At 45.7% G+C, this 24,556-nt stretch overlaps 3 protein-coding genes across 12 annotated transcripts; 2 read left to right on the top strand and 1 right to left on the bottom strand.

Moving 5' to 3' along the window:
- Positions 1-53: 53 nt before the first annotated feature.
- On the bottom strand, positions 54-4,352 carry znf513a (zinc finger protein 513a). 5 transcript variants are annotated; one of them, XM_077734261.1, is made up of 5 exons: positions 4,204-4,352; positions 3,377-3,507; positions 3,093-3,227; positions 1,870-2,535; positions 54-1,804 (listed from the first exon to the last, which is right to left on the bottom strand). In XM_077734261.1, the coding sequence occupies exons 2-5, from the start codon at positions 3,414-3,416 to the stop codon at positions 942-944; spliced, it is 1,704 nt and encodes a 567-aa protein (XP_077590387.1). In that variant the 5' UTR covers positions 3,417-3,507; positions 4,204-4,352; the 3' UTR covers positions 54-941. The 5 variants fall into 5 exon arrangements, with proteins under 5 accessions (XP_077590387.1, XP_077590404.1, XP_077590395.1 ...); XM_077734278.1 differs by having other exon boundaries at positions 3,377-3,484; positions 4,204-4,351; XM_077734269.1 differs by lacking the exon at positions 4,204-4,352 and adding an exon at positions 3,937-4,167.
- Positions 3,808-10,746, top strand: LOC144208452 (E3 ubiquitin-protein ligase RNF19B). 4 transcript variants are annotated; one of them, XM_077734336.1, is made up of 10 exons: positions 3,808-4,167; positions 5,264-5,516; positions 6,978-7,303; positions 7,818-8,466; positions 8,943-9,090; positions 9,235-9,397; positions 9,452-9,566; positions 9,630-9,749; positions 9,817-9,997; positions 10,067-10,746. In XM_077734336.1, exons 3-10 carry the CDS (start codon positions 7,157-7,159, stop codon positions 10,230-10,232), a joined length of 1,689 nt encoding a protein of 562 aa, XP_077590462.1. In that variant the 5' UTR covers positions 3,808-4,167; positions 5,264-5,516; positions 6,978-7,156; the 3' UTR covers positions 10,233-10,746. The 4 variants fall into 4 exon arrangements, with proteins under 4 accessions (XP_077590462.1, XP_077590443.1, XP_077590435.1 ...); XM_077734317.1 differs by having other exon boundaries at positions 5,216-5,516; XM_077734309.1 differs by lacking the exon at positions 3,808-4,167 and adding an exon at positions 4,683-4,804 and having other exon boundaries at positions 5,216-5,516.
- A 928-nt stretch (positions 10,747-11,674) lies between these two features.
- On the top strand, positions 11,675-24,552 carry LOC144183247 (low density lipoprotein receptor adapter protein 1). 3 transcript variants are annotated; one of them, XM_077710316.1, is made up of 10 exons: positions 11,675-11,926; positions 14,787-14,929; positions 15,793-15,905; positions 17,279-17,393; positions 17,764-17,836; positions 17,914-18,006; positions 18,085-18,215; positions 18,448-18,482; positions 22,899-23,109; positions 24,398-24,552. In XM_077710316.1, exons 1-10 carry the CDS (start codon positions 11,842-11,844, stop codon positions 24,515-24,517), a joined length of 1,119 nt encoding a protein of 372 aa, XP_077566442.1. In that variant the 5' UTR covers positions 11,675-11,841; the 3' UTR covers positions 24,518-24,552. The 3 variants fall into 3 exon arrangements, 2 of the variants coding, with proteins under 2 accessions (XP_077566442.1, XP_077566443.1); XR_013324753.1 differs by lacking the exons at positions 22,899-23,109; positions 24,398-24,552 and adding exons at positions 18,717-18,828; positions 19,246-19,535 and having other exon boundaries at positions 11,679-11,926; XM_077710317.1 differs by lacking the exons at positions 22,899-23,109; positions 24,398-24,552 and adding exons at positions 18,800-18,828; positions 19,246-19,535 and having other exon boundaries at positions 11,679-11,926.
- Positions 24,553-24,556: the final 4 nt, after the last annotated feature.

Raw genomic sequence — 24,556 nt, 5'->3', positions numbered from 1 at the left:
AAAAAAGGTAGAATTAGTTTTAAATGCTGTAGCATAACATTGCAGGTCAAATATTTCATGAAATAACTTTATTTGCTTGAAAAGTCTTGCTTTTTAAGGCATTGATGAAACAGACACCAGTTCACAAACGTGGTACAAAAAGCGTCATTCTTCGCCATCTTCAAGGACAAACTCTCAAGGGGAGGGGCCAAACCAAACAGACAATCAGCCTATATCCCGTGTATGTATGCATAGCTATATAAATTGTATATTTATATATATTTATATATTAACTTACATACCTCTAGTAGTGGAGTAATAGCATTATAAAAATAAAGTCATGACATGCTAACGTTCTAATAATGCCACCTTTTCCTTTTCAAGTAAACCACGGGCTAATTTCACAGTGAGAAAACAGACGGCACGCACAAATACATTGAAGATCTACACACCCAGGACAAGGGAAAAAAAATGCAATTAAATTAAAGAAAATGGCCAAAATTACTTTTTTTCACAACAAGTAAGAAGCACTTGGCTCAGAGTCCGTCGCTTTAAAGGCACGCGCCACATGCAAAAACTCGGGAGGAAACTTTTCCACATTTTTGGAAGGTAGTAGAGTTTGTGACACGAGCCGGAATCGCAAAAATGGGGGTGTGGAATCTTTTCCAGTGTCAATCACTTCACATACTTTTTCCTCTCTTGTCTTAGTAGTCATGTTTTTTTTACAGAAACGCTTTGCTGCCATACCCCAAAAAAGATAGCAGAAAGATGATATCTAAAAGGTTTATTGTAAAAAAAAAAGGTACATGGTGTCATGTATTTATGGGGCTGAAATAAGGACAGTTATTTACCATCCATCTGAACTTAAAGTAACATTTTAAGGTTAACAATCAATTCTGCAGGTCATCCATTTTGAGTGACAAACTGTTTTTTTTTGTATTTTTCAGCATCGGCTAATTGACTTAGACCATTTCCAGTTTCCAGTTGGGGTGCTGTAAAGTCTGAGCCCCCTCTCTGGCCGCCGCGTAGGACATCTCCGCAGAGGCGGAGGCGGGCGCGTCCTTGCCCAGGGCCGCCCTGGCTCCGCCTTTAGCGTCCCGGGTCCCGGCGGGCGCCTTGACCCAGCCGTCTGTGGCGTGGCCGTGCTTCTTCTGGTGCCGCTTGTAGTTGTCCCAGTGTCCGGTGGTGTAGCCGCACTCCTGGCACTTGTAGGGCTTCTCGCCCGTGTGGCGCAGCATGTGGCGCTTCAGGTTCATGCTCTGGTTGCAGCTGTAGTTGCACACGGCGCACACAAAGGGCTTGGCGCCCGAGTGCACGCGCTGGTGGCGCTTGAGGTTGGCCAGGTTGCCGCAGGCGTACTCGCACAGGTGGCACTTGTAGGGCTTCTCGCCCGTGTGCACGCGGTGGTGCCGTTTCAGGTTGTCAAAGTGCGCCGAGGCGTACTCGCACTGCGGGCACTTGTAGGGCTTCTCGCCGCTGTGCGTTTTCATGTGCCGTGCCAAGTGGTTGGGGTAGTGCGTGAGGAAGGGGCAGGCGGCGCACGTGTACACCTTGTCGCCTCCGCCCCCACCGCCGCCGCCCACGGGGGCGGGGCTGCCCGCCGACGAGTCCTTGGTCAGCATTTCCAGCGTGCACTTGGCACAGATCTGCGCCGACGAGCCGTCTTCGTCTTCCAACGGGGCGCCGCACAAGCGGCAGGTGAAGGGGTAGAGCGAAGGCCGGCGGACGGCTGACGGCGGAGACGACGACTTCAGGCTCTCGAAGGCCGAGAGGTAGTCGGCATTCTGCGCCGCCAGGGTCAGGTGAGCCGAGGCCGCCGCCACCTCTGAAAGCAAAGTCATGTTTTGTTAGCAAAGATTGACTTTTCTTTGTTTCCAGAGCAAATCCTACCTTTGGCCGCCTCATCTTCTTCCTCACTCGCCCCGTGGGGGCGTGGTCCCGAGATGGGCGGTCCCCGGGCGGGCCCGCCCAGCGCCTCGGCCGGCGCGTGCATGCGCTGGTGCCTCTTGAGGTTGCCCAGGGAGCTGCAGGCAAAGGCGCAACTCTCGCACTTGTAGGGCTTCTCGCCCGTGTGGATGCGCAGGTGGCGCTGCAGGTTGACCAGCTGCGCCGAGGCGTACGCGCACACCGGGCAGTTGAAGGGCTTCTCGCCGTTGTGCGTCTTCATGTGCCGCTTGACGTGGTTGGCGTAGCGCGACGAGAAGCCGCACAGGTGACACGAGTGCAGCTTGTTCTTGTCCTCGTCGTCGCCGCCGGGGCCGCCGGGGCCGCCAAAGGCCGGCTCGTCGTCCGGCGAGGCCTCGCGGCAGCGCGTGCAGTAGTAGGGGCCGGCCGGATCTAGCGCCGCCGGCTCTGCGCGCAGCCGGCCGCATCCCCGGCACTGCGGGTAAGACGGGAAGGGTGGCTCGGGGCGGCCCGGCCCGCCTTCGTCGTCGCGCCCGCGGTCGGGGGTGCTGCCGTGGGAGGTTTCCGTTTCGCTATCCATGCTGCCGCCGTGGTCGGAGCTGTCCTCATCACACAGGGGGTACACGGAGAAACCGATCTCAGCGGCTACCTCTGCAAAACAACAACAACAAAATAAATGTTAGCATGGGCTAGCTAAAAATAGAACTTTTGACTAACTGCACCCCCCGGCATGGATTCCGTCTGGGTCATTCCTCTTACCAACATTTTCAGAGCTTCTCACCATCGAGTGAAACGCGCCCACGGAAAAGATCCGACGACAAGGCGGCGACGAAAAGGCGTCCTCTCCTCGCAAGACGTGCCGTGAGTATTGTCGGCGAGGAAGCAGTTTGTCTGTCCCTCGTCCGTCCCACCACCCTTCACCCCCTCTTTCTGATGATTACAGGGCCCTGTGATGATGATGATGATGGTTGTGAGGCCTGTTGATGGTAATGATGATGATGATGGGGTAATGATAATGGCAGCTGCTCGGGCTACAGCGCATGATGATGATGATGATGAATGTGCTGCCCTCGTAATGGTGTCCTTGGTGGTAATGGTCATCCCCCCCCCCCCCCCCCCCCACCTCATACATTATGTCTTAGTCATAGCGAACGATGAGGTGTCCGTCCCTTTGTTCATTTTTTGCTAAGAATGTCAAAAGCACTAACCTGAGAAATTTTCCAGGCCAAGAATTTTGCCGTTGCAATACGGAGGGCTCAATTGAAGGCGGCGGTCCAGAAGGAAGTCCGGGTGGAAGGTGAGCGTTCCCGCGTTTCCGCCACTTACAACACTTTTGGAATCCACTGGAATAATAGTAATACAAAATCAAATCAACTGCATATTGCGTGTTAGCCATTTATTAAATATTTTGATTGTGGAAATCCCTCTTTATGAATCATTTCTTTCTAAAGGTCCATGTTGTATATTTTCCAAATAATGAGTGTGTACTTACACTTGACTGGCTGTGGATGCTGCTGTTTTTTCCTTGGCATCTTCCGGTCTGCCTCTCATTTGGTGGCAACGATTTGGCGCATATTTTCGCAATCATTGGCTCGTACATCTGCAAGCAATTTTGGGAGAATTCTGCAAATGGAAGGCAAAACATTCAAATAACCACTGACACATGGGGATAGTCTTTGGAACCAGAATGACTCAACGGTCTCTTTAAATGTAGCAGCAGTGTAATATGTCATTTTATTTATATTCATATACTTATTTATTTTGAAGCAACTCTAGTTCGTCCGTTCAATAAGTTTTTTTTTTTAAATTAAAACTATATGTGTATTGCCTTTTGAAAAATAAACTTAATACATGTCGGTTTCCTGAACACAACGAAAATCTCCGAAATACGACACACCGGCTGACGTTGTAATTATGCGACAAAATGACAAATTCACTTGCAGTGCCCGAAAGCTATTTTCCGTTTAACTTGATCTATTTGTATGCCGATGCCTGATCTATCTATCCCTTATGAGTGCAATTGTGTAAAAGGGAAATGCATTCGTGTCGAACCTTTCAGAAAACGATCGCATCCAAAGAAAGCGAACACTTGATCACAAGCCGTCCACAAAAGAACATGCGGCTAGCAGGTGGAAAAGGCTAAAAGAGCCTTTAATTTAGTATTTGTATTCACTGTTTAACATATCGGCCATCTGGCGAGTCCCACACAAAAGGATCGGCGGAAAAGATGACGGGCGATCGACGTCAAAGCTCCGCCAAAAGCCACAACAAGCACGGATGGAGGTAGGTAGCACACGTCAACTTGTCATGCTAACTTACCTAAGCAGAGAAAGTAGTCCGCGTCCACACCACATCTGCGCACCCCGTTAAAAGAGTCCCGATGAGCCGCGATGTCGCCACTTTGGCATCTCCGCCATTTCTTCGCGAGCCGCGGCGACAAAGAAAGGCAATTAATGGTATTTTTCATAACTTAATTGATTTTCTGATTCGCCTGTGTGATCTCCCAGCGAGAAACAACAAGGAGACTTCCGGCGGAGGGGGATGGCGGATCTTCACATTTAAAGACCGCATCGCTCTTGCGCTCCTTTTGACGGCATAGAAACGTTGCTATTCACAAAGTCAACGCGCTAAATTGACATTTTACGTCGTTGCATGACGTGGCTATTGCGAAGGGTCTTTGTTTTCATTGTAACATGAAAGAAAACTGCAGCAATTTAACGGCGATTCAAAGGCAACTCGTTTGTTGTTTTTAAATCGGCACGATGGTGACATCATTTAGATGCGTATGTTTTCATGTTATCTTGAGACGTGTTTCTTAAGTGAATTGGTGAAGCAGTAAAGTGGACGATGTATGCTTATTGAACTGAATGTTTAAAGCTGGGGCTTTTATTTTGAAACACATGGCAGCCCTCGCCGGATGGTACGTAAGTGTCGACCTGTCTGTTGAAGGCTAGGGGAGGAGTCTGCCTTCGTTAAATAGCTATACCATCCAATCATGACATGTCTTCTTTCTTAAAGCAAATTAACGTGAAAGAACACATTTTTCCCCCCCACAATGTAAATAGTAGATATTTAGCTAGAAGAAAGAAAAAGCTCCTCCTTGTCCAAAATGCAGTGGACGTCTATTGCCGTCATTGGCTCTGAAGCATCATCTATTCAATGTCAGCCATCCCACTCAAAATAGATTTGACGTCCTTGTCAGTTAATAACAACGATGAACTCATTTAATTGTGTGATCCCCTTTCCATTGGGAATATGTAATTAGGGGAAAAAGCACCATGCAATATAATATTCGCCCCTTTTTTATTAGATTTTTTTTTTTAATGAATAGGAGAATCCTTGTCTTCCTGCGTCATCTCATTGGTCCATGTCACCGCAGTGTGCCAGCCCTCCGGGCCCGTCGTCAGCGAGCGCACGCCGGGCCAAGGCTCTCCTCTCATCGGCACCGATCGTCCGATCGCTCGCCCGACGCCGGCCTCTTCTCCACGCCGGCTTCCACGGCATTCGACGGCGGCTTGGCTCGAGAGAGAAGCCGGGGCTCGCCCTGCCGTCCACCCGGTGGGTCGTGTGAGGATTTTCCCCCGGCTGTTTTAGGGGCGGAGCCATTGGTCTAATGCGCCGCTCACAACGAGGTAGGAAGCCGTTTACGTAATGCATCTTTGTGTACATTTATTTTGGGGTGGTCTTCGCCTCTTGTTGCTTTTTTTTTAAACGATTGGCGCTTCTTAAAAAGGACATTGCCTTCTGGGGTTTGATTGTAAGGTGCTCAAAGCCAGTCATTCTGAGAGAATGCATCATTTAGTAGTGATGGTGATGGGGTTTTAGATTGAATAATGTGCTGCAGCTGCAACAGTGCATCTTTTTATTTAATTTGATTTCAGTACGTGCTTCAGTGCCATTGACGATGATGGACGTCCACCACATTTGTACTGGGAGGGGCTGCTGGTGATCAGCCCCTCCCAGTAGAAATGGTCGCCATCATTGTTTTTTATTTTTTTTTAGGTAAAAGTTTTTTTTTCCACAGCACTTACTCTGTGATTTCTACCTACCTTCTGAAGTTTTCAACTCACTCACTGCCATGCCAAAATTATTGGATGTTAATGGCAGCTAAGGACTTAATTTGGTGATGATAATTTTTCAAATTCTCTTTTAAAAAAACGTTTTATTTGCCAGGAAAATCATCTATAGAGACAGCCAATGAATTAAATACTATCCATATACTTTTATATATATCTATATACCCTTTTTATGGTTATTTTTAAAGTATTTTATACGAATCATGTAGCGTTTACAATGCTGCCCTCCTGTGGTTATACTATGAAACGACGCCATTGAAATACCTTGTGCTACAGTCATATTGAAGTCAAATGTGTCCTAAGTTTTGCTGTAGAAACGTGAATATTATTTGACATTATTATGATTTTTGAACATAATTTCATCCTCCCAAAAATGAGGAATTGCTACATCCTCAATAGTTAGCATGGCTATAAAAAATCATCCCATCCCCACCCTCGCGTGAGAGGATGCTGCTGAGGTCACCCTCGTGAAAAGCCGCATTGCTGCTGTGGGATGGAGTCCGGCGAGGGTTGCATGTGCAGGGAGGGTGCCGCAGCACTGGCCACCGCGTCCTCGGGTTTCTCTCCCGCTTTGAGCCGGGTGGAAAAAAAGAGGAAAAAAATTGAGCGGCGTAGCTTTCATATGCTTTTTGCTCTTTACGCGGCAACAGCTGTCTTCGGGAGAAAACACCTCGCGTGTGAGGGGGGAGGAGAAGGGAGGAGAGAGAAGGAGAGAGAGAGAGAGGTGAGGGGAGGATGTCCTCTCCTTTTTTTCCGGAAGGCTGGGTGTCCAATGTGGCCATCTGGCACCGATACGCGCACAAATACTGTCCCCCATTACCTTTTTTTTTCAATTATTGATGTACCTTTTACTACTTTGAGTTGTATTTTCAATTAAATTGACAGATTTATGATCATTATGACTATTTCAATCTACTTTAGTATTCCCACATGGATGGGTTAAAGTACTAATTGACTGGAATTCATTGATTTTTGTTTATGCTAATGCTAATTTTGACTACTTTTGTCCTCACACAGGCGGTGTAGCCCAGACGTACAAAGTCCAGTCCAAAAAAGTAGCGTGGGAAGAATGAAGTGGCACTAGGGTCGCCCTCCCCCCTCACCGTCAGGGGTGGCCTCCTCCCTCTGGTCTCCATCACCCCCCACCCGGTCGCGCCCACCCGCTCAGCCGGCCGCCGTTCCGTCAGTCGGCGAGCATGAAGAGGCCCAAGCAGCAGGCGGGGGGGCCGCTGGGCTTCCTCAACTTCTTCAGCCGAAAGCCCAAATCGGAGAAGCCCGCCGAGGCCAAGACGCCCAAAGACGAGGTGGCCCTCACCCTCACCCTCAGCCAACAACCCGAACGGGTAAGTCGCACACCCTTAAAGATGGGCTGGGGATCTGTCATAGGGTTGTAACAATTAATTATTATGGATCAATGTATTGGTTTGTGGAGCACAATTTAATTCAGTGGTTCTAATTTGCCATCTTGTTAAAAACAAGATATTGAAGAAAAAAAAGTCAATTTGTATTGACGGAATTTTCCTACACATCTGATTAGAATTTTTTAGGGCTATAGCAAAATTGAACGCTGTTAAATGTGTTCATCGGGCTGTCGATGATTAACTTTGGACGTCTCAGCTGCCCAAATCCATTAGAGTGTTGACTTAATGAAATGCTAATTTGCCTTAATGAGGTTGCCTAGCAACCAGAGGCGGGTCTTATCGTTAGCGTTCGGTCAATATCGATGGCGGAAAAAATCTTTTTGACGGCAAGCAATGATACTAGCGCCGTGTCATTTTCTATATTTTTTGCTGCTTTATGTCAACAAGGGCAGAGGTCAAAGGTCATAATGTTGAAATTTGTCATTTCCCCGCTCAGGATCAGACTGTAACGGACCAAACTGAGGAACGGATTCCCCCCGGAGCGGATAGTCCATCCCCGGAGTCCCCGGAGACCCAGGAGGCCCCGGCGGGCGCCACGGGCCAGGCCCCCTCCCCCTCGGGCTCCGACGGGGACGATCGCCTGGAGGAGTGCCCGCTGTGCCTGCTGAGCCAACCGCGACGGCACTTCCCGACCCTCCTGGGGTGCCCCCACCGCACCTGCGGCGACTGCCTGCGCCGCTACCTTCGTCTGGAGATCTCTGAGAGCCGCGTGGGCATCGCCTGCCCGCAGTGCCCCGAGGCCCTGGCCCCCCCGGACGTGCGCGCCATCCTGGACGAGCCGGCTCTCCTGGAGAAGTTTGAGGACTACCACCTGCGGCGCTTCCTGGCCGCCGACCCCGACGCCCGCTGGTGCCCGGCGCCCGACTGCGGCTACGCCGTCATCGCCTACGGATGCGCCGAGTGCCCCAAGCTGAGCTGCGGGCGCCCCGGCTGCCGCACGCACTTCTGCTACCACTGCCGGCAGCTGTGGCACCCCAACCAGACCTGCGACCAGGCGCGCCGACAGCGGGCGCGACACGCGCTGGGCGCCGACGACGCCGCCGCCGCCGCGCCGCTTTACGTCTTCAACGAAGAACCCGGAGCGGGTGAGGCCTCTTAACAATTATTTTTCGCCCAAAGGGTGTCAAAGTGGCGGCCCGCGGGCCAAATGTGGCCCGCCGCATCATTTTGTGCGGCCCAAAAAAGTAGCATCAAATTAAAGTAGTAGAGTATAGATGAATACTACATTTGATGATTTTCCCCTTTTTAAATCCATAATTGTCATTTTTTAATACATTTTTCCTGTCTTTAGTTCAAAAATAATTTTGTAATATCTGAAAATATATATATAAAAAAAGCTCAAATAAACATTGTTTTAGAGCTATAAAAAAACGGAATACCTGACGAATTGTCCGTCACCGAAACGTCCGGTCAGGGTAGGAAACCGGTATGGACAGGCAGTGCAGTGCGCTAACAAAAACTTGAATGATGGGTTGAGGAGACAATCAGAAAGATTAGAACCGCAATGGCAAGGAAGCCAAATGAGTAAAAACGTCTAAGTAGCCTTTTGTCGCTAGCGCAGACGCGGAAGAGATCAAGGCGTGTCCTCGCTGCGGCGCTTACATCATGAAGACCAACGACGGCAGCTGTAACCGAATGAACTGCACCGTGTGCGCCTGCCAGTTCTGCTGGCTCTGCATGCAGGAGATCACCGACGTGCACTACCTCAGGTAAAGGTGGCCGTCATACCGAGGGGCGGAGTTACCAGCCGCTAGGAATAAATACTACTGGGCAACATCCACCTGTGGGAGGAACCAAAAAAATGAATATAATGTCTGTATTTATTTATTTTTATTTTATTTCTTTCTTTTTAGTCCCTCGGGATGTACCTTCTGGGGCAAGAAGCCATGGTCGCAGACACGTAAAGTTCTATGGCAGGTGGGCATGTTGCTAGGCGCCCCCGTGGTCATCTCCCTCATCGCCGGCCTCGCCATCCCCGTCATCATCGTGGGCATCCCCATCTACATGGGCCGCAAGGTAAGACCACGTCACCCCCGGTCCGCACTCTTTGACTTTTCCTCGGCCGCGCAGGTCCACGGTCGCTGTAAGAAAAACGATATCTCAGGAAGCAAGCACTACTTGACGGTGGCCAGCGGCGTGATGATGTCGGTCTTTGTCTCGCCCGTCATCGCCGCCGTCACCGTGGGTAAGATGGCGCTCTTGGATGGGGGGGGAGGCTCTAAGGGCATGACGTGGCTTTTGTGCGCAGGTGTGGGCGTGCCACTCATGTTGACGTACGTCTACGGCGTGGTACCCATGTCGCTGTGCAGGAACGGCTGGTGTCGACCGCCCGCCGACGCCCCGGACACGCTGGAGGATTTGGCTAGCTGTGAGTATTATGCGTGTCACGGTGGGATAGGCTCCAAAAATAAGATCCCTTTTTCTCTTTTTGCCAGATCTTCTCTTCTCCCACGTAGTGGCCGACCACTGGCGGGCCCAGAACGGCCCGGCGCTAACCGACACCAGCCTGCAGGAGGTGAGCACCCAAGAGGCCGGCACCCCCTTGCCCGCGCAAGCATCCCAGCCTCCACCCGAGGATCCCCCTGAACGACAACCGGTCCACGACATCGCTTCCAGGTAACCTCCACTGACCGCCCTCACCCACCTCTTAGTATGCTCTTAAAACTCGGCCTCTCACGGGCGCAGGGACGGCACCAACATCGAAGTGCGCGTGGAAATCGAAACGCAGCGACGAGGCGCCCGCCAGTCCAGCCTCAGCAGCGTCTTGTCCGGCCGCAGCCTGTCGGCCGAGTCGCTGGGACGGCGTGCGGACGGGAACGCTTTGCCCGTCTTCGAATCGGACGACGCCTGAATTGGGGCGCCCACGGACCCAAAAAAAGCCGCTTCCCTCCCACCAGTTGCCTTTAAGCGCCAGGACCATTTGCGCGTCACATGGTTTTCCCCTCCCCCCGGGAGCGTCCGCGTAGCATTTCCGCATGTTGGGCTCCCCTCATTTAGCACCCCTTTAACAATAAAATCGGGCCCTAGCATGCGTATCGGAAAGATTTGACACCCCTACCTATGATACATATATCTATATACAAATACTATATAGATATGTAGGTTGGTGAATCGGTGCGGGCTTAAAAATTTGCAGGCTGGGGTCGACTTTGGTTTTAAAAATGCTGTCGGAAAAAAAGCCGTCCGTCCGGACAAAAGTATTGGGACACATGGGATCAATTAGGAGAATACAATTTGAAGAAGACTAGATGAATGACAATCAATGCGAAGTAGAAATTTTATTGAGTTTTTTTACATGAGTCTTTTCAAAATAAAGTAATACATTTTTTTTTCTTTAAACAAAAAATACTTCAATAATACTACACCCGGTCAAAACGGACCAGCCGTCATTGGCCGCCCATGCTAATTTATGAATGTAGTATCAATATTGTTCGCGTTTATGCCAATTTTGACTATTGTAAGTGTTGATATATATATACCAAAGTTAGTGTGGGTGTCTCAAAACTTTTGTCCAAAACGTGTGTCTGTTCGTCTTCCACATTTTACACATGGATACACGTAGATGATGTGTATTTATGAGCACCTGCGGTTATTGTAGCAACAGCATGATAACGCCACCTCCTCAGGCCAACACTCCATTAATAACGAGCAGAATTATAATAATTAATCATAATAAGGTGACTGTTCAGGCACTGCTTTGCTTCATGAGTGTGACAAAATGATGGGTTAATAAATATCACACAATGTTAAAGTGCATCTTTGTGCATTTATTGACGTTAAAAGGCATAAAAATATCAAAATATAACATGTAGAATATGCCAAATAATATATTTGCAATGACGTACTAATACCGCTAGACGGCACTAAAGTACAGAAAACACAAGTACTACGTAGTGCCATTTGAATTCTATATTAAACATTTAACACTATATTTGTACTGGATAAACAGATATTATAGTGTATAGATTTATTTATTTATTATTATGTATCGTATATGTTTGTAAATATTGTTTTTACTAACATTTTCAATGTTCTAAATGTTAGATGTATTTTTCAATTAAATTTTTAAGATCTTGTTTTATCACTTAAAAACGAAACATCGGGACAACTATTTTCTCACAGAAATGATTTGATAAGATTTTTTCTTCTAAAAACTACAAAAAGACGTACATTTGGAGGACGGAAGTCGCCACCAATCAAGCCTTGGGAGACACGCCCTTCACACCCAGCTGTACGTAGCCTTGCTCAATGTACACTTGCTCACCAGCTGGCGCCACCGGAAGTATCACCGGCTGTACCACCGGCAGCACCAGGGGGAGGGAGCGGGACGATTTGGCGGCAAACCGAACGACGGACGAGGCGAAGAGGGGCGGGGGTGTTAATTCGGTCTTTTCGCCGCTCCATCTTTCTGGACGCCTGCCCGTCGAGCGTCGGAGGGTTCTTCACCGACTACTTCGGCCATGGACGCCTTAAAGAACGCCGGGAGGGCAATTATCAAGAGCCCCGGGGTACCGCGGCACACATGGGGAACTTCTAAGCACGAAAGTAAGTGAAAATTCAAGTTATTGCCCCGACATTAACATAGCAAAAATGTATTAGCTTCTTCCCCCTTTAGCTTTGCCTTCCCGCCAAAGTAACGGGAATAACTTTCGACGTGTTTTCCTTAACTGTCCAAAAAGTAACGTTTGAACTTGGCCAAAAAGTAACGTTTCAACTTGGTTTTATCTCACAATTTGCATTTACGTCAAAAAGTAACGGTTTAACTTGGTTTTCATCGTGTTAATTTGTATCGCGTCATGTTCGTGAGACGACTAGCTTGTTTTTCGAAAACATCTGAGACATCAAAGGTAGCAATGGACGACTAATTAGTTACTACCTGTTTAAACGATGTTTTTATCGCTTAAATATGCCTGTTGTTGTCGTCGTCAAATGAATTCTTTTAGGTGTTTCCAATATAAGATAATAAACTATGACTTTAGGTTTCATATTTGATAGATGAATTTGGTTGGAGCGAAGTGAAATTTCCCTTTAAAAAAAAAACGTCTGTATCTTAAGTATATGCTACAAATACGGAGAAATTCTCATTGAATTTCTGTTTGTTTCAGGTTCTAAGTTAAAAAAATGTTAATTTACTGTCAATTCAGTAGTTTTGGGCTTCAGTCAATATATTTAGTGGATGTTAAAACACCACAAATATATGTATTTTTAAAGAGGCTGTTTTGCAAATGAAAATTTCATGCTCCCTGTTAACCACATCATTGAAAATCTTTTCTAGTGATTATAAGACTACAATTCTTTTTCAAAATCCTGATCGTTACCTGAAAACAAAATGAACCAGTCCGTTATCTGTGCAAAATTGTAGTCCCTTTGTTTTAGATTCGTGTCCGAGCGCTGAATTATTACTTGAATTATTATGACAGCCGCCGCCATCCACAAAAGTCCAATTAAGAGAGAGGAAAGGGAAGGCGGCTTGCCAGCATGTGGTGTCGCTCACAATATGCAAATGAGGCCAAGGCGCTGTGGCGCATGTTTTAAAGGCTATTAAAAAGGACTCTGGAGGGTCGTAGAGCAAAATTGGACAAGCGTAGCAGTTTCTGTCCCGTGGTAAGTAATGCTTCTGTTTGATTACGTTTTTGAATGCATTTTTGGATTCCAGGTAAGTTTCCTTAAAGTCATTTGTCAGGTCTCCCATGCAGTTGCCATTTTGTAATTTTCTTAGAATGATTTGCATTGCTGTTATTTACCTTCTTTGCAGGTTTTCAAATTTTTACCACTTTCGGGGTTTAACTCTAGACGAAATACCATTCCTTTTAATTATATTTCTTAATTTTTACCGCCTTTACGGGAGTAAACGGGACGTGCTGTGGTGCCCAGATGTTCTCGTGAGGGAATGGGCCCCCCTCGGTCGAGCATAGACCGGGAAACAGATGGGAAAGTTGGCGTTTAGGTCGGTAGGCGCTTTATCCCCCGGGGCTCGCTGTTGAATTATGCAACGGCAGGAAACGCTGAGAAGCTATCTTTGGCAAGCCAGAGTGCCGCGGCGGCCGAGGTAACGTTGCCTCCGACCGGAGTCCGATGCGCCTAAAAATAGCAGCTCTGGAAAGAATTGTGAAAAATCAATGTAGTTTTGTGCCGCGCTCCCACAGCAGAGAAAACGCTGTCTTGTAACCTCTAAATTAACAGAAACAAGCAGCAAATATTTAGCTCTTTTACTAATAGAAAAAGCCAAATGTAACCCCTATTTATCATACATATACTTTTTAAGCCTGGCATATTTATAATTTTGCATAATTAATTATTTCAGATAACTTGACTCAAACTAATTCAGGCCCACCAGTTCAAATGGACGTCTATCCCCGTCAGTGGCGGATAATGAGGCGAATACGTTACCCGTACGCCCGATTGACTCTTCGCCAAAACATCCAAGCGCTTCGCTTTGTTAACTCCGCCCCCCTCTACCTTGTTAGCCATTCCGTCGCCTAGCAACGCGAGATCCCACGACGCCTCCTTCCTTGTTATTGTTGTCAATTTTTTGAGCGGCCTCGCCACTCCCCGGCCTCGTTAATACTGGAAAAGCATTTTAATCGATTCACTTTTTTCCCACTTTACTGTACTATACAGGCGCGCTTTGACGAGCTGCCGCCGCCATCCCCGAACGTGCGGCCTACTTCCCCTCGTCAAAGGTGGCGCCCCATATTTCCAAGTAGGCTCGGATGAATAAAAATGTCAACGCAAAGAGAATATATGTCGACGTTGGGTGGGGGATGTGACGGCGCTGTGGCTTCGACTGGGGTGTTTCGCATTGATTTTATGACTATAAAATGGCACCAAACAAAGCTGTCGGGCATGTTTCTTTGTTCAATGATGTATCTGATAGAAATAAATGTTCACCTTTGCATTTCAACTTGGTCCTTAGTTTTCTCAAAATGGCTCCTTAGGAAGAAAAAAGTCATTTCCATGGGTGCTTCATTTGGACGTGCTAAATTTGCCAAGCGGGCTTTGGCCGGCCGGCCGGCTAACATCAAACGCTTGCGAGCGGCTGGCCAGGCGCGATTGAAGAGGTGTTAATAATTCAAAGATTTATTGGAGGGTGGTGGCAAGTGTGCGGCTGACAGATGGCCCGGCCTCTTTGCACCCACCAAATTGAGATAGGGGCTTCATTAGATACTATCTTGAACACTTAATCTGGATTATGATTTGCGAGATCTACTTTGTTAGAAACATCTGGAGGTGATTTTGGTTGTAACGTTAACAGAAAAAAAATGTTCTTTTTGTATATATCTTTTCAATTGTCTTGCATGCATTACTCACCTATGGCTTGGAGGGGGAGGCAATTGGCTAAAAAAGTGACTCTTTTCTGTGTCGTTTTGCAGAGCTCTAATAATTTTTCTTTCCTCCAAAACAGAGCTTCCGGAGAATTGGACAGACACCAAAGAGACGCTTTTGGAAGGCATGGCCTTCCACGTCAAATACTTGGGAATGACCATGGTGGGCCAACCCAAAGGGGAGGACATGGCGGCCGCCGCTATCCGCAGGATCGTCACCATGGTGAGAAATGGTTCGGAAAATTATTGCTGTAAATTGCTAATTCATTTCAGTGTTCAAAATGGTCATCCGGCCAAATAAGTGCAGTCAAAGTCAACAGTTTCATTTTCAATGTCAACGGCAGCCAAAGAGTTAAAGGTCGAAAACGTAGCCGTGTGTGTAATGGGAATTTATGGCCGATGACAAGCCAGTGGAAAGTCAGGAGGGGGGAAAATGGGTCATTTGCAACCCGGAACGAGTGCCTGTCATGGGGCTTGGCAGGCCACGCTTGACCCCCCCCCTCCTGGGTGCTCCATCTGGGTCCTCCATTTACCCGGAACGCTGCCTCAGCAAGGGCACGCCGCCTTGACCCGCTTGTTTCACCGTTAGCTCGCTACTACCGCAAGCACTTTGTTTTTTTTTTTGTTTCTTTTTTCCACACCAAAAGTCTGTCACTTGGATTTTCCGGACGTTAAGTCGCAAAATGAAAAACCAAGCACTCTGAAATGAATGAAAAGTGCAACGCTAGCATTCAAACGCCTGTAAAAAATGCTAGCCGGCACATTTTCAACCACGATAAAATCCAAAACAATAGCGCGTGTGATTCAATTAAGAAAAAACACTTTCCTTTCGGGTCGATGCGTTTCCAAGGGAACAGACGGAGACAAGCGTGTGCGGGTGGGCTGCTACAAATCAATTTGCTCTTAATCCGGATGTTATCTTTAAGGAGGCGGGGTCCGTCTGTAGATTAAACGACAGCTCCCTTCTGTCGGCGCTTTTAATTATGCAATAATTCCCCTTTAAAAAGTCGTAATTGTGTTCATCTTTGACAGGACTTGCCAATGAGTTCATTCATTCATTTGATTCCATTTTTTTCTCATTTTCAGGCCAGAGCCGGCGCCAAAAAGTTCCGCAAAGTAACGCTAACCATTTCGCCGAAAGGCATCGTCATTACCGACACGGACGCCGGCGACCTGGTGGAAAACGTCTCTATCTACAGGTGAGCTTTAGGACCAACTCTGGTTTTTACACCCAGTAAAAAGCCCATCTTTCAGGTACCTCACCACCATAGGCCCCGCCCACCGAAGCCACAACAAACAGCTCCAATGTCAGTGTTTTGTCGAAAGCGCCATAGCCTTTTCTTTTTGCATAATACTTATTAAATCCTTTGGAGGCAAATATCAAAAGGTTGCTTCTATTAGAGGAGGAGTTTCTCTGATCCACCTTATCTGGCGAAACAGACCCCCGAGTGGGCAGGATAGTCTCCCACTCGTTTGATCCGCGCTCCATTTTCTACCTTCGTTTAAAGCTAATTAGCTCATTCAAAGCTAGCATTGGCAGTTTCTACTGATAAAGTGTCACAGGTGTTAAGAGGCTTTTGTTCATTGAATAGATCAATTTTTCGGGCGTATATTCTTTATCCTTTGCAAAAAAATGGCTCAGGCGTTGCAATAATTTCCAGTCGTTGAGCAAATTTGCGCCATCTCCTTTTGTACAATTCGTAAATACTTTTTGCTAAGCTTCTTTTGTTCCTGAGCAGGTTCTCATGAAATTGATATTCCTTTTGGTGGTCGCTCATCTCAGCCGTCAGATCAAACGCTTTCTTTTCACGTTGGTGTGTGCGTACGTGACAGCTAGCGTGCTGTCAATCTTCTTTCTTTTGATCAAACTAAACCCAAAGGCTGTGTTGTGATGTGAAATCCTATTGCAACATTCCCAACAAAGAATCCAAACAATATGGAGCCATTAAAGTCATGTAAAATGGCGTAAAAGTTGTATATTTACACAAATAAAGGTAGAAAACCATTGCTTACGACAGTGTTCGCGTTGGGGTGTCCTGGGCTTTGCTATGTGGGTCACTCGCCATTAATCAACCCAAATAATCCCCCCAAATGCAAATTCGCGGCTGTATTTGTGCTCCACAAGAGAATTCCCTTAGAAAAAAAAACAATAATAAAGCCCAGCGCATCTCTTTGAAGTAAAAGCGCAAATGAGTTTAAAATAAGTATACTGCATGATGGGAATTACGCACGCCCACTCATAACAAATCATTAATTCAAATGATATGCCATATTTTGGCCGCAGCGAGAGACCGAGTTGCGAATTTAAAATGCGTGAAAATCAGGACGGCTTTCAAGAATGTGTCCATGTTCCCGCCAGCTCGCTCGCTCGTTATTCCAAAATCGATGGTCTCGCCAGTCAGAAATGGACTCCTAATGGATCTAATTACAGCTTCTATGCACCAAGGTCACCATGTGGGGGGTGGCAATGTTGCATTCAAGGGATTTTTCTCTTAGAGCTTTTCTTCTCTGGGAACCGGCACAACAATAAAATGTCATCGATTGAACTTGTTTTTTTTTTGTGTGTGTGCAGAATCTCCTACTGCACAGCCGACAGAAGCCAGGACAAAGTGTTTGCTTACGTGGCTCAGAGTCCTTTCAACGAGACGCTGGAGTGTCATGCTTTCCTCTGTCAAAAGAAGAAGATTGTAAGTTTTTAAAAATGTATACACATTGTTTCCAAAAACAGATCTTTCTCGACCAAAAAAACAGCCATAAAATCCCACTGGCAACATTCAACGACACATTATTGTTGCACATCACTAACACACATGCTTATTTTCACATCTTTAAAAATATATATATACATACATATATATTTTTTACCTTTTTGACCGAAATAGGGCTTAAATTGATAAGATTATTCATTGTTTTTACCTAAAACGAGGTCTAACAATTCAAGGCTCACATTTCAGTCACTAATGAAATTGGTAGGAGCTTTGGTTCCGCCTTGTGGTAGTCTATAATAATGACACGACGTTGTACGTTATTAAATAAATTATTTTTTCCCCCCCTCAGGCTCAAGCTGTAACTTTGACAGTTGCTCAAGCCTTCAAAGTCGCTTTGGATCTCTGGGAGATTTCTCAACAAGGTAATATAATCAAGACTAAAAATGGCAATTAAAATCACATTAAAATATTTTTTGTGTGTGTGTCTTCTTATTTTTAGCCAAAAGCAAAAAAGCGTTGAGCACGTGTTGCTCATGTCCCACAAGCAGTGATGGCCTCGGACGGATGACGGATGATCCGTGTCTTCCTTCAGGTGAGCCAACTCAAAAAGGACCTTTACAGTTTTTTTAATGATGATTTGTGGTTTAATTCTCTTTTTAATTTTTTTTAGAAGCAAGTGGGTGCACATCTGGCAGCGCCGATGACAAGAAGCTCTGTCGGCCGTTCTTGTCCACCTCCATGAGTTCGCCGTCCCCACGCAGCAACCCCGCTCGCCGGCGAGCGTTCAAGCACGACTCCTGGGTAGGACGCCATCTCTATTTTTAACCCCTTGTTGCCCGAGTTTAGTTGGTAAATGGTTTTCAATGGTGGCTAAGCTAATCTTGGATGCTATTCCCTACTTTCCCCCCACTAGGTGACGTCAGAGGCTCAGCCTCTTTAAAGCCATGTTGATCAAACAAAAAAAAAAACTTTTTGGGTGTGTTTTTATTTCTATTCAGCCACATATATTAATTTTTCTTTTTGATATGGACAGGACGTGGACGACAGACTGGACAAGCAACTGTCAAGGTAAGATTCCGGAAAAACGCGATGTCTTTCATTTTGGATGGAAATTGAATTGCAATTTTGTTGGATTGTATTTGATTTTTTGTGTCTATGTGGGGAAGGGTTGTCTTTTTGAATGGAATTGAAGTGTATGCTTTTATTGTCACTGTATAAGTAGAATGAGATTTAAAAGGTTCACAGTGTAGCACACAAATAAACCGACAATTAAATAATCAAAATGTTGCATGGAAACAAAAGCAAGAAAAGGCTCCTCGCTCGCGCAGCAAAAGACTTTTTGACTTCGTCCCGTTGACTTTGTGTGGTTTCCATTTGGAATGCAGCAGTATGGAAGCGGAGGAAACGTGCAGCGGTGAGTTCAAACTTTTAAACTACTTTTATTTTCATAGCTAGCATCCCTTTTAACATTTTTCCCCTTTGGATGTAAACAGTGGTGCCTCCTCCTTGACTTGCACGTGTAATGTGATATGATGCTAATTTCATTGTTTTACTCCAAAACTTTTTCTATCGTACTGGAACAAATTGAATGTATTTCAACTTTATTTAATACTTAAACTATACGTGGAGGCACCACTAACACCACCCCCTTATAATTGAAACCTCAGCTAAATAAAACCAGTTTATCATCATTAAATATCACCCCTATTTGTGCTATGTGGCTCATTAAAACAGCATCTTATATCATCTCATTATTTTTACTTTACTACATTATAACATACATTCTTTACTGCAAAGTTCATCTCTAATATGTCCCCCTTACTTCCAACAGAATGGTCCAGTCCATCTCTGGCGATGCAGCTTTGAAGACATTCAGGACAAAGACAATCCGTCATTGGCTAGCAATGACGGCGATAGACGTCCAATATTAACGTCCATAGCAGCTAATGAAGCACAGATTGGTGAACAAGGGTAATTCTGCCTTTTCTTCCAAACCACCAGGGATAGAGAGATATTATTTCCATGTACACACCTGTTAAATATCATTTTCACATGTAGTTTATACAAACGGTTTGCTTTCTTACGTATTTATGCACAATAAACCAATTTGTACAAATAAGACTGCACTGCCATTTTGAATTATTCAACTCTAGTGTTGCCTGCCACGTGTTGCCATGGTGACACTGACAAAAATGCGCTTTCAAATGGAAGACTGGAATCTAAAAGACGTTAATTAGATATTGATAAGGTTTGTTTGGCATTGCTTCTATTGATAATAACACAAATGGTTAGAAATGGCCATGTTAGAATAAATATTTTTAGATTTGCGCAATGTGCATCTCTACCTGCAGATGGTGCGCATGCAAGTATTGGGAAAACGGGTACAGTATATATTTACAAACAGGTGAAGTATGGAGAAAATATGACACTGTTGACTCCTTTTTTCCCTAAACTTGTATTTACAGGACCACCTCTGCACTCGCAGAGTTTTTGTGTGTTGTATTGCTACATGTCTGCTAGCGGCGTCTTTCCGTGTGCCTACCTATCCTTGACATGCATGGAAATCGGGACTGTTTGACGTCGTCGGCCGCTAACGAAGCGGCCGGCGTCGTCGTCACACCTCGATGATGTTGATAGAGGGCACAGATGGGTGAAACTGCGACAAAAAATTAGCATTAAAATGGTCACAAATATAACAATATAGAGCTAACTAGTTTTAAAACTGTCTGATAAAATAGTCACCAAATTTCTGCTACTTGACCAACTTAGTTATCACAAAATGTATATGATGCATGACTATACATAGCATTACAAAATTGTCACAAATGTATCAATGTATATATATCTAACTGTCTTTAGAACTGTTTTATAAAAGTCACCAATTTTCTGTTTATGCTGCATGACCAGGTAAGTTATCACAAATGTATATGCTGCATTACAAAGTTGTTATTCATATCTTTGCTTCATAGCTATCCGTATCTTTACAAAGACAAATAACTGACTATAACTGGCCCTACAATGTAGCATGACCATTTCTTGTCTACATTTTCTATAGGTAGTGTTAGCTAGAGCAATGTGTACGCTTCCCGGGGTGGGTACCTTGCTCCTGAGCAGGCCTCCGCTATGGTGCTCCGGCGTGCTCCTCTCAGACAAGGGCTTGACCTTCTCCTTATTGTTGCCGGAGTCGTTGTCCTTGATGATGTCGTACTGGCGGCAGAACAGGGCGATGACGGCTAAAACGCAAAAGTCAGTCCCTATCCGTCAAAACGGATCGGACGACCAACCAGGTCATGTGGGAACTAGCTACAAAATGGAGGCTAAATTTAAGCTCTTTAGGGGGCCACATTCAACGCTGTTGTCGTCATTTTGAATTGAAATGAAAGCGTACCTGCCCACATGAGTAAAACCACCACTATGATGATGACCTCGCCCGTCTGCAGATGGCGGGACTTGTCCAGCCCTTCCACTGTTGGGTCATCTATAAGATAGAGCGCGCACACGCATGCTAATGTAGTGACCATTGAACCGAGTCCATATCCATCTTGTAGTCCGACTTCCATGGAGCAGACTTTGAATCCACCTCATGGAAATCGTCCAGCACTTCACTTAGCCCGATTGCCCAATAGCTAAACGTTACTTTAGCTCACGTGACGGCCATTAAAAGTATCTTGGCGCTATGTGAGCGAGTGGAGAGTCCAGAAATAGCCATTAGCGCGCCTTTGAGTTAAATTTACAAGTTTTGAACCTGACTTTTTGGCGCATAAATAATCCACTTTGGAGCCATTTCAAATGATTTGGTTCAGAGTTCAAACGTGGCACCATCTGGGCCGTTTAAAGGAATATGCTTTCAAAAGAGGCTAACCTCTTGCGGTCACTGAAGAAAACTTGCTAACCTTGCCTTAAAACGTGTCTTTGATGCGTGTCTTTGTCCGTCTGACTCAGCAAAGGACAAGTCTTTGAAATACTGACTAGCTGTCAAATCTGGGGGAACCTTCTGCTTGCTCTTATAGAATCCTTAGCTTAGCATTTATCTAAAACTAAGGTTGCTTTTCTTCCATCAATACTTGAAAAGTCAAATCCTACCAAAAAGCATTGAAGAATCTGAAATGATGTCAAATAATTCATGCATTTTCCCAACAGCTTCTCTCATAGGTCCTGGGGGGGGTGCTGAAGCCTATCCCAACTAACTACGGACACCCCGGTGTTTTTGGGATGTGGGAGGAAGCTGGAGTTCCCAGTTGAAAACCCACGCCCTCCCAAACATGCCAACTCCCACAGAAAAAATCGTAGGCGACCCCAAGTTGTCCAGCAACCAACCTTGATTGGAACTGTTGGAAGGAAAGAGATCCGTCTTCTTCAGCGTCCTAAAGTGGACTTTCTTGCTAGCTTGACTTTCCCCGTAGAGCCCGATGGACTGGACCTGGACCACGTAGTCCGTTTCCTCCTCCAGATCCCAAAGGACGCAAGAGCGACTGGTGGTGTTGACCTCTCGGATGAAACGCCGTACGTGGCCGTCCTGCTTCTTGAAAGGAAGGAAGGAAGGAAGGACGGTCAAGGACGAAGACACCGCCCCTTAGCGATTCAAGCTCACCTGCTGTAAGACAGAGAAGCCGATGATGACGTCCCCCTCCGGCACCTCCCAGGAGACGGTGGCCGAGTCGGCACGGAGATGCGTGACGGACACGTTGACGGGAGCCGGTGGTCGATCTGGAGAACAAATGGGTGGAGCCAAATTCCAGTCGGCCCAGAAAATATCAAGAAATCACCTGAAGAAATATTTTTTGCATAACCAGGACATTAAAAATGGCCTCTACTTAGAGCAAAGCCCAACTTTAACCTGTTTAATGGCACTTTCTTCCCCTTTTGTTGCAGACTCCGCCTACAATACGTTTGATTTGCGTACTTGTTGCCAGACAAATTGTTGTGGCGACAACGCCACTTGTCTTTTGTCCTCCTGCCTTGACAAATTGGGCTATTTAAAGCCACCCTCGACTGAATAATAAAAGCGCCAGTTCGGCCTAATCGACAACGGACAGCTGGGAAATAATTCACAATTTCACCTGTCTAGATGTCCAGGAAAGCCATTGGCTGACAAATTACAACTTGTCCTTTCTTCCTAGTGAAAACATGTTTTAGTCAATGTCGAAAACTGTTGAATTTCAAGTGTAAATATGGCAAATTTGAATGCATGTATATCACAACCATTGATAGTTTCAGATCTAGGCGTCCAATCCAATTGGGTTCGTCTTATCCACAAATTTGGTGGCCAGCAAATTTGAAGCGTGGTGTTTAACATTTGCGCTAATTCTATCTCAGACGTCCTTTGTAGTCAACAGCAGGCAAAGAGTTAAAAATCGACATCTGCCTGCTTTTTTTTAATAATAAGAAAAAAAAACTGGCAAGCAAAAATAGATGATTATTGCCCTTTACAGCTAGAATTTCTTGTACAGACACAATGTAACGACTCTTACTTGCTCCCACCAGGAGGACGTCGCTGGCCAAGAGCAACAGGAGCGCCCAGCGGACCAGAAGCGGCGGTCGAAACATGGCTCTCCTCCTTGAAAAGACGCAAAGGAGCTCTCAAGTCCGACCCCCACGCTCCTTAGCGGGATGGGAAGATGCGGCGGTGGTGGCGACTGGAGCGGCGGCCCACGCCATGGGGATACAAAAAGCACCAGACATTTGCGCAGCTCAGGTGAGGAAGACCGGTCGTCGGATGAGTGTAGCCCGTTATGACTGACGCGCGGCTCATTTGGAGCGCCAACGCTAGCCCCGCCCCCCCTCTTACATTTACACTCGTTTTTTTATCAATAGAGTCTCGAATCTGTCAAATTCCTGCATTGATGCAGCACTTTTTGGCAGATTAATCAATCATTTGGCCAAACCGATTAGGATCGTTTTCAGTGTCATTAACAGAAATAGATATTTTATTCATTTAGACTCGTTTTATTTTTGGTCTGGAGAGGTTAGGAAAAATTAGATTAAACATGAAATGGTGTCCAAATATATCCTCAAGCCTAAAATATGTCCTCAGGTTATTTTTTTTGCATAAATTAATGAATAATTAAAGAATTTGATTTTATTCATGTGTCAAATCATGGCGATGTGAAACTACTTTGGCGATGACGTAAGATTTCTAATGCCAATGGCGGCCTAAGAACTGCCCAAAACGTGCTCGTCAATTTGTTTTAATTTCAGCTGGCCGGCACTTTTACGATTTAAAAAAAAAAATGGTACTTTGAGAACATGGAGTCCAAAGTGAGTCAGCCAAAAGACAAAATGAGCAATTCCTTCAACTTTTTCTTTTTAGTTGAGAAAGTCGGCTCGCTTTGGGATCTCTGATTGGCTTTTCTCATAACTTTAGAATCCTATGGAGTGTTAACTTATTATTCTTTTTTTTTTTTTAGCCAGTCATTCAAGGAAGAAATAACGAGAGTTGACCTCGGCTCAGGAAGGTTCTGAAAGTTAATTGCTAAGTGTTCCAAGGTCCATTAAGCAACTGTTGAAGCGCGTTGGAGAGGGTGGGTCTTAATCATGAGTCATTTTAATAGCGCCGACTTGGAAGCCAAACGACATTGCGTCTGCTACTTTTTGTCCGTTACGTCGCATAAGTGGAACACTTTGGCTAAAGTATAATCTTCTAAAACTCAAATCGTGGCTTAAAATAGGGACATTTTCATTTTCCACTTATTTCAAAAAGTCAGGGAGAACCATAAAAAAAATCCTAAATCGATTATAGTTTTTCTGTAGATATTAAATCATCCAATAATTAATTTGAAATGTCTTCCATTGGTCTCCCTGCAGGATGTTCATAGCGACTCGCTGCCCTCCTCGGGACAATAGTGGTATTGCAGGAGTATTATACAGGTTTAACATAGTGGGGAATGTTTGGAGCAAACGTAAATATTTGTGCGGGAGGGAGGGGCACAGTGTGTGGCATTTTTGGAATGCTGAGCAGCTTTTCCTGTTTCCTGTCCATCCAGGAAATGGCGGGCTTTCACTCCAAAGACGTTATCTTCCCGATGCTCTCTGGCCTTTCGTGGGGTGCCGACAACCCCGCCAAGACTTTTCCCACACTCTTTTTAAAAATAGAAGCAACCTAAATTGCCCATAAGGTCTTGAAATTAAGTTATTCTGATGCG

This window comes from Stigmatopora nigra, chromosome 2, assembly GCF_051989575.1.
Source record: "Stigmatopora nigra isolate UIUO_SnigA chromosome 2, RoL_Snig_1.1, whole genome shotgun sequence".
In the NCBI taxonomy this organism is placed as follows: Eukaryota; Metazoa; Chordata; class Actinopteri; order Syngnathiformes; family Syngnathidae; genus Stigmatopora; species Stigmatopora nigra.
The sequence above is the reverse complement of the archived record's forward strand: the minus strand, read 5'-3'. Positions and strand labels throughout refer to the sequence as shown.